The 8,310-nt window shown below is 50.3% G+C and overlaps 1 protein-coding gene across 1 annotated transcript; it reads right to left on the reverse strand.

The window, feature by feature from the left end:
- Positions 1 to 2,242: 2,242 nt before the first annotated feature.
- Positions 2,243 to 7,647, reverse strand: LOC149363733 (kell blood group glycoprotein homolog). Its single transcript, XM_089568594.1, has 2 exons — positions 7,315 to 7,647; positions 2,243 to 4,836 (listed from the first exon to the last, which is right to left on the reverse strand). The coding sequence occupies exons 1-2, from the start codon at positions 7,645 to 7,647 to the stop codon at positions 2,800 to 2,802; spliced, it is 2,370 nt and encodes a 789-aa protein (XP_089424720.1). The 3' UTR covers positions 2,243 to 2,799.
- Between the last annotated feature and the right edge of the window lie 663 nt (positions 7,648 to 8,310).

An 8,310-nucleotide genomic window follows, 5' to 3' on the forward strand; every position in this document is an offset into this window, starting at 1 on the left:
GTTCGTCCCCAAGAGGGTTCGCGCCAGCCGGCGAAGAGCGGAGCCTCGAGCGAACGTCAGCGCGCTTCCCCGGCCCCAAGAACAGGCCGTCTCCCCCCGCGCGCGCGCAGCAAACACGCCATCCGTGGCGCTCGTGTCGCTGCGATGCCAGCGCCCTCCCCGATTAGTTAAAGTAACACAAGTATGGGGGATGCATTGCGGGGAAGCTAACCACAAAACGAGTCGAGGGTGCATTGTGGGAAAGCGAACCACAGGGGACGGGTGAGTCCCCACAATACAGCTGATATATGACTAGACCACGAAAGTGTGTTAGTTATTGTAACACCCAGATACTTATAAAACTCAGCCTCATTAACCTAAACTATTCTGAAGTCAATATGGGAAAATGCTGGGTTTCTTTTCCCTAGCTATCCGTAATAGCAGTTTTTTCCGCGTTAAGTTCCATGCCCCATTTCTTGTAGCAATTGTCAATCGCAAGAAGTGCATTTTGTAATAGGGCACGATCGTCAGTGGATAAAATTTTCTTAAAACAACACAATAATTCGCGAATAACTTTACAGACGTGTCACCGTGCACAACAATCATGCAAGGAGCTTTTAAGGTGGGCGATGGTAGTGTCGGGCATCAGTGATCTGCCGATCGGCCAGATCACAGTCTGAGTGCACCTTTTTCTGGCCGTTGCGACCCTCGAAAAGAGAGTGCACGTACGCAGCTAAATACAAGGTGTAAAAGCGGCAGTAATGTCATTACCCCTCGTTTTCACAATTTTTCTGCGAACAAAAGCAGCGCTACTACAAACTCTAGGAATATATCTGCATGTGCCCATTGTTGACGGACTTCTTGCTGGAGCGCGTTGAATGAAACGAGAATTTTGATAACGCTGCCATCGTGAGGACTCCAACTTCGTTTTTGGAGCGATAGCTCTACTTCACAACCGAAGCTGAAAAAGCCGAGTCATCGCTGAAGCCTTGACCTTGAATAAATTAATATTGCCGCGACATGGATTCGAACCCACGGCGACGCGAACAGATCAGCTTCGAGAGCACTATGCTATCGCTGCAGCCTTTCGTACGTCGTGTTGAAGAAACTCTCTCTCGCCGTGCATGGCACATCGTCGTCTTTATCAGCTTCTATCTCCGGCGCGAACAGATCGGTATCAGCTTAACCTCGATCAGAGCTTCACCTTAGTAATATAGTCGCCAGACGTGCCGACGCCCCAGCAAAGCAAATCTAAGAGGCAATCAAAACACGTGTTTACAAAAGTCTACTCTGTTTAAATACCTTAAAACCTGTGGGGACGCCTTCGTCCCCTGCGTTCGCTTTCCCTCAACTCCCTGTTCCCTGTGGTTAGCTTCCCCGCAACGCACTCCCTTTAGTGGGGTTACTTTTAACTAACAGGGGAGGGCGCTCGCATCGCAGCGACAGGGACCGGGAAGCGTGTTGGACGTTCACGCGCAAAGCTCCGCTCTTCGCCGCGGGCGTCCTCGTGTGGAAACATGTTCCCCTCAGCTCGTCCCGCCGGCCTCGGAGATATTCCCTCTACCCTACCGTGGGCGAACATTCGCTCGTAACCGTGCTGGTGAGTCGGACATCCTCGATTCCTCAGTGTATTTTGTTGCTAGCTGGCGTTATTGTTGTTACAATAAATGCCTTGTGTCAGCCATTGTGTCGTTCCTTTGTTCCCGTAGAGCAAGGCCCGCCGTGGTCGGCGTGCGCTCAGTAGCGCTCGCGATCACGGGGTGGGGTGCGCGCGGCTTTGAACTGTGTCAGCCGCGGTTAAACGGGAAGAACGGATTTATCTCCCCTATTTTAAACCCCACAAACCCTACCATTTTTTTTTGTGCTGTGTGCCAGTAAGGCACGACTCGCATTCTGAGCTCACCTCAATCGTGTCGCGTCAATGTGTGCTAGTAGGAGACAGGATGCGTGCATCTGGTTTATTTAGTGGCATCTGACAAAAACGAGCTCTTCTAGGATCCGCTGGGCACTCTGCGTGGCCTCAAACATTGAAATAGTTATAAATCAAGTGACGCGGCAAATAAGTCGTTAGAACGCTCGCAGAGATTTTCACCATTGTTTACTGCGATGACGCTGACCCAGGTCTCGGACGTTACAACTCTCACCACACATTTAATATTCCCACAGCACTTCCTTCCAGGCCATTTCAGTTGTATGGTATTAAAAGAAAACAAAACAGTCACACAAGAAACATTCGCATTATCTGCTGATGTAAAAGGTCGACATCCTTATTAAGTTGTTCTTGCCGCAAAACGCATTTTTCGATGACGGTTCTTCGATATTAAAAACTACATTGCAATTTGGATAGCTTGCTCTGCATCCGATTGAGAAGAAAATCCAAAATTCATTTATGGAAGCACCTTAAGTGTCCAAGAGACTCCACACAGAAAACTGCAAACACCAGATCGAAAGCCCTTATAAGAAACGCGATCAAGATAAATTGTCTTTAGCGACCAAACGTTTCTGCTTTCGTGACATACCGCTGCAATTCTATTGGCGATAAAAGGCGTAATGCAAAGATGCTCTTAAGTTGTCCACGATATGTGCACAGCAAGCCTTGAATGGTTACGTGCAAAAGTGTTGTCACATAATGCAAGGTTACATCGAAAAATTGGAGACACAATATACAAATTGTACGCACTGCCACTCACATAGCACACACACACACATAGTATACACATCGGAAAGCAGGGCCTTAGAAGACAAATGTACGTTTGACGCATCGGGGAAAATATTGTCAAGTTATTGGCCTAAAAATAAAAATAGCACCCGCTGCTGAAGCTAGTTGACATTAGTTTGGTTGTCACACTCGAAGGCCGCTCTGAACTCGGGCAGTGCCGCAACAGGCGTGTTGCAGCGGCGGCTAGCATCCCCGTAAAGCTCGCCCACGTAGTCGTCGCCCGAGCAGAGTGCATAGCAGGAGGCAAAGAAAAAAAGCCTGTCTTCCTCAACGGTAGGCTTATTTTCCTCACTGCTGTTGTAGTGACGCGACAAGCCCAGCCTGTAAGCCTTCAATGCGGCCTGAAGAGCTTCACTGTCAACGCTGTGCGGGAACCACTCCGCTTGGGGCTGGGTGGGGTCACTTTCGTTGGGGTGAGAGATGTAGGGGTAACGACTCTGTTGCTCCTTGCCACTCGCAAGCAGGTCGTAGAACAGGCCCCTGAGGACTTCGTCTGCTATGAGTCTTCCGGCGCCCCCATAGTTGGCCGCAAGAGGCAAGTCCGGGTGGAACAGCGGGAAGAGGAAGTACTCGTCAGATGTCGTGAGTGCACTGTAGAGGCTCCAACGCTGGCTGATGGCAGAACCCGGCTTCAGGATGTTGGTCAAGCCAGGCTCCTGCAGGTGCCAGCGCGAGGTCGTTAGATTCATCCAGCTGTCGAAGAAACTCGCTCTGAAAGTTGTGCCAGGGAGCGCGTTGGCAAAGAAGATTTCGTCGTCCAGCTGAGCATCGTCACTTCTTGCCCTCAGGTCTAATGAGGTCCTGGTGTGGCGCATCACGACATCACTGAGGGCGTCTCGCAGGTCTTCGACGACGGCTTTAGCTCTACTATTTCTAGAGAATAGGCTGAGCCAAGCAATGCCTATGCTGTTCTCCACTTGCACTAGGCAGCGGCGAGTGTGCGCCGACGAAGGAAGCCCCAATAGCTCAAGTGTGCTCTTGGAGATTTCTCTATCCGCCATCCATCCTAGCTCTGTTACCACGCGAAGCCCAAGGCTCAGCGTCATAGCCTCCCGCGTCTCCGTGTTCAGTCGTAGGAGGTAGACGAGAGCCCGGAAAAGGTCGGGGTTCTCTACTTGTACCATGGTTTCGGCGGAGAATCTCCCTGCCCAGACGAAGTATTGGTTGAGTAGTAGTAACCAGCGGTCTGCGGAGATGCCGGGAGTCGCAGTGTCAGTAAAGTTTCGGACTGACATCCGCAACGTCCTTTCTTCAGGATTTGCCATTGCGGGACCCAGCACTGCCAGAGTCAGCCTATTCATTTTCTGAATCGTAGAGAGTAGCTCTTCGGTACGAGATTCAGGACCGTCAAATAGACGCAGCATATTCCGCACGTATTCCTGGTACTGGAGCGATGGCGTTGTTCCTCTTGGTTGGCTGCCAAACGTGCGCATCAAGGCAATCCAGACTCTGAAAGAAGGGCTGGGTCCGATCTTCAGCAGGGGCTCCCCCGTTTTCCCGTGATGACGTAACAGATCTACTCTAATCTGGAACCACAGGTGGAAGTTGTAGTTTCCAGAGAGGCCAAGAAAAATGTCCAGCAGGTCCTTGCGGGACGTCTGAGGCCATGGCAAGTAGTGTTCAGCCATAAACCTCTTCAGACTTCCTAGACTGCTTTTTGGGAGTTCTATGCACGATGTAGCCAAGGCGGCTACTCTTTTTTGGACGCTGGAGGTTGGCGTACCGTGATTACTGATGTTCCAGGCCTCCGACTGGATGGCAGTCAGAGCACGGTCGTACATTGCATCTTCGACAACGTTGAGAACAGAAAGCACACGGTGGTGTTGCTTCCAGCCGTCACACACAAATCGGTAGAAATTTGTGCAAGGGTCTTCAGATCGGTTGATGGACGATTCAATAGCTGCCGCGTATTTCTGGCACGTCCGTTTTTCACAGCCAGAGAAAAACGGCAGAATCACGTGGCTCAGAGGGGATCGCCGGAGGCTGACCATTTCTCTGCGCTGCACACGGACCCAGTGCATTAGGCTTAAAAAGCCCAGCGTGGCCAAAAAGACGGCCAGCAGGACAAACGCAGCCTTGATCCATGGAGCCGGCTGTTGCCAGTTCGCCTGGCCTACATCGGAAAAGTCGCGTTGTTCCTGCGCGTGTAACAAAAGAATACAACAGTGTTAGCCTCCACTTAAGAGTTCAGCTTTGAAACTGTAGAATTTATATGAATGCATCCTTCAGGAAAAAAAGCTGCACATTTGCTATGTCGCGTGATATGTAGTCAAAGCTTCAGTTCGACCCCGTGAATTTTTTAATGCGCATGAATATCTCACTTTAAATAGAGATCAGGAGCTGTTGCATTGCCCAAGCTTCAACACGCGTCATATAGATTCGCTAGGAATCGAACCCAGGCGCTGGATTTTTGCCAGTGGAGTTCATTCAAAATTTTCAAGAAATCGATGCCACAGTGCAGCTGCAGCGTCAGCCTGTTAAGGCTGAATCAGTGCGAGAACACCGTTATATATTAGTTCTGTGCGGTATGAGTTGATGGCAAGCTTAAACATGTAATCGTTAGAGTATATCTGTAAACCTTTACACGCAGCGCGGAATTAGCAGTCACGCTTAGGAAACTGACGTCATTTTCGTGTAATGATTCTAGTTGTACAAGGTCCGGAACGGCTATTCAGCTGATACCTTCTGGTAGTCACATGAAGGCTATGCAACAACTACAGCGAAACAGACGCTAAAATAAAAAGCGGTCCCACCGTATCGCGTAGTGTTGGTAGCCATTTCTAGGGCAGCTTACGCGCGAGATAAAGAAAACGGTCAAAAACAAAGGACAACATGATTAATAATGATTAATTCAATAATAACATTCCACTGGATGCGGTCAGCGGAGAAGCGTTTTAACTTGCAAAGTGATAGGGGTCGCGACAGGACAAGTGTGACGAGTGCGAAGGGCAAATTTCGGTTTCCAATAACTGTTTCTAGGAAACCCATTCGAAAAATTAGGAGGACACTTATAAGCTCCGCCTTAATGGTGTGACGCCGCAGCCTTAATAGCTGCTTCTTTACTCAATTCGTACCTATTTCTATTTACGTACCCTCATATCATACCAGTACACGTACTAGACCACGTTATGCACCACAAAATGCACAAGGTATCCCATAAACCAAGTCAAAGGGTCATGGATCCGATTTGCAACTAATTACTCCGATTTCCTTTTCATCGTAATTGATTTACGTACTTTACACTCTTGTCACGATGACATTTGAGTCATGCTACGATCTTGTAATAACAATTTCCCTCAAGTTCTAATCAGTTTCATTCCATAGTTCAACGTGTGATGCCAAGCCCCTCTCAACGAATGGGGATTTTGTTGACACGCCAACAGCTACGGCGGTTTCTCCGCTGAAGGGAGCTTCACGCTGTCGCGTGGAAATTTTGCTGAGGGATCTGAAACAATCGCATTCAACATCGAACGCATACCGCGATCTTCTTGAATATTATTCCAGGGTCCCTTTAAGTGCGAAGTGTACTCTGCCGTCTCCTTGAGGGATTCGTAGAGGCTACTGCGCACGCATTCGCTTCGGATGTCTAGTCAGCACTCAGCATTTTTGTACCATGTCTGTGGTCACATGCGAAGGGTTCTTTGGAACTATAGGTTTACAATTACCCCGCGCCTTGCATATCGGAATTTCGGGGCAGTATTTCCCCAGCGAGCTGTGGAAATAAAAAGGATAGGGGTAACGTTAAGCGACAGGAAGAGTGCAGATTGGGTCAAGGAATAAACGCGAGTTAATAACATCCTAGTGGAAATCAAGAAAAAATCGGCTTGGGCAGGGCATGTAATGCGGGGGCAAGATAACCGATAGAATTTAAGGGTAATGGACTAGATAACAAGAAAAGGTATGCGTAGCAGAGGGCGGCGGGAAGTTAGGTGGGCGGATGACATTAAGAAGTTTGCGGGCATACGGCGGCCGCAGCTGTCACGGGACAGGGAAAATTGTAGAGATATGAGAGAGGCCTTTGTCATGTAATGGGCGTAGTCTGACTGATGATGGTTATGATGACAACTTGCCGACTTCCGGTAAAGCAGCTGGAGAAATTGAATGCCGGCAGGGTCATTTAAATGGCTGGGGGTCGTCAAGTTGCCGGAGTCAGCCAACGAGGTCAAACTGCCGGCAAATTTAACTGCGGGCTATTTTGTCGGCTGCCCGCACAGTAGCCTCGGCTAGTTTCGAATGTTCAAAGCCATGCGTCATGCGCTTACTTCCAAAAGAACTAGAAGCGCTTGTTTAGATTTCCTTGTAATGATACTGCAGCGCCACCGCTTCGGCACGCACGAAGTGGACGGAGCGAGCTGAGCGCGAGCCCACCAGAACTCATCTGCCTCGCAGGCGAAGCAGCCATGATGCTACACGCTGATACTTGACAAGCCGCCTTCGTGCATAGCAACGCTCAGTATTAATAAATGTGGCCTCTCTGCTGCCTGCATGACCTAGCGTAGGGGGCTTGAGTGTCCAGCGCTCTAATAACGCCTCAGTAGCTGTCCTGCGTCCGTGAATGCACTCACAGTGTGGACAATTCAATCTGCCTATCTAGGACAGAAGTGTATCGGCCATACCTCTGAAGGTATCCCTAAATGTGCGGCTTGAGCTGGCTGCGACGGCTCCTGGCCCCGAGATGAAGCCGCGTCCGCAGCGGCTTGGGCGTATCCTTGGCGAGCCGCGTTCTGGGCGTCCCGGCGCATCTCGCAGAGCTGCACCGTCTCGCGCAGACTCATCCGCCGCAGGCCAGGGCGCACAAAGCAAATGTCGCCGCCGCCGCCGCTGACTGCCCATGGATCGGAGTCCGAAGAACTCGCTGTGCTACTGCTGCTGCTGTACGACGTGCTCGACCCGTCGTCAGCCGTGATGACGTTCCTGAAGTGGACCGTGTCGCCTGTGCGCCTCAGCATGGCGTCCTCTGTGCGCAGCTGAGTATGAGACCCGGAAGAAGTCTGAGCTGCTCCTGCTTTCGCTCGGTCTCTCTGCCCTCGGCACGGACCCCCAGCTGCACCGCGCGCCACGTTCGGAATGCAGCGCGTTGCACGTGCGCGCTTTAGTGACCGACGTCCTTTTCTTCTAGCTTCTTCTCCTCGGACTGAGCTTGAACTCGGAGGTGGGAGGTTCAATAAACGCCCCTAAGCCTTAGTGCAAGAGTGAAAGTTGCAAGTCAAGGAGCAAAGGAATGATAAAAGAGTGCATAAGGGAAATAAAGGACGATTGCAACCAATGGACAGAAAGGAATGGGTCCAATCCATATGCCCAAATGTCCGGTATATGTAGCTCACTGCCCCGCACCAACATTCGTTAGCAGTGCATTTTCGAAGTCCACCTGAGAATATAACTTCTAAAAACTAAACGAAAAAGGTGAGCGTATGGTGCAAAGCTCCTCAAGTTTACCCCCAGCGGGTGGCAGGGGCCACTCAGCGATTAAGTAGCGGAGATTTTCTTTTTTTTTCGGGAGAGGGAGATGCTTTGGCGCCAACTGAACAGCTCCATCGACGATATGGCATGTGAATATATTGACCATCACAGTTGCCGTTGCTGTGGCCTAAGGCGCCATATTTAAGCTGTGG

The sequence above is a fragment of the Amblyomma mixtum genome, chromosome 2 (assembly GCF_055824585.1).
Source record: "Amblyomma mixtum isolate Tamu chromosome 2, ASM5582458v1, whole genome shotgun sequence".
Taxonomy (NCBI): Eukaryota; Metazoa; Arthropoda; class Arachnida; order Ixodida; family Ixodidae; genus Amblyomma; species Amblyomma mixtum.

Coding starts and splice junctions, on each gene's coding strand:
- LOC149363733 (XM_089568594.1), bottom strand. CDS start 7,647: ATGCTGAGGCGCACAGGCGACACGGTCCACTTCAGGAACGTCATCACG. Junction 4,837..7,314: donor ATTTAGGGATACCTTCAGAG/GTATGGCCGATA, acceptor TTACACGCGCAG/GAACAACGCGACTTTTCCGA.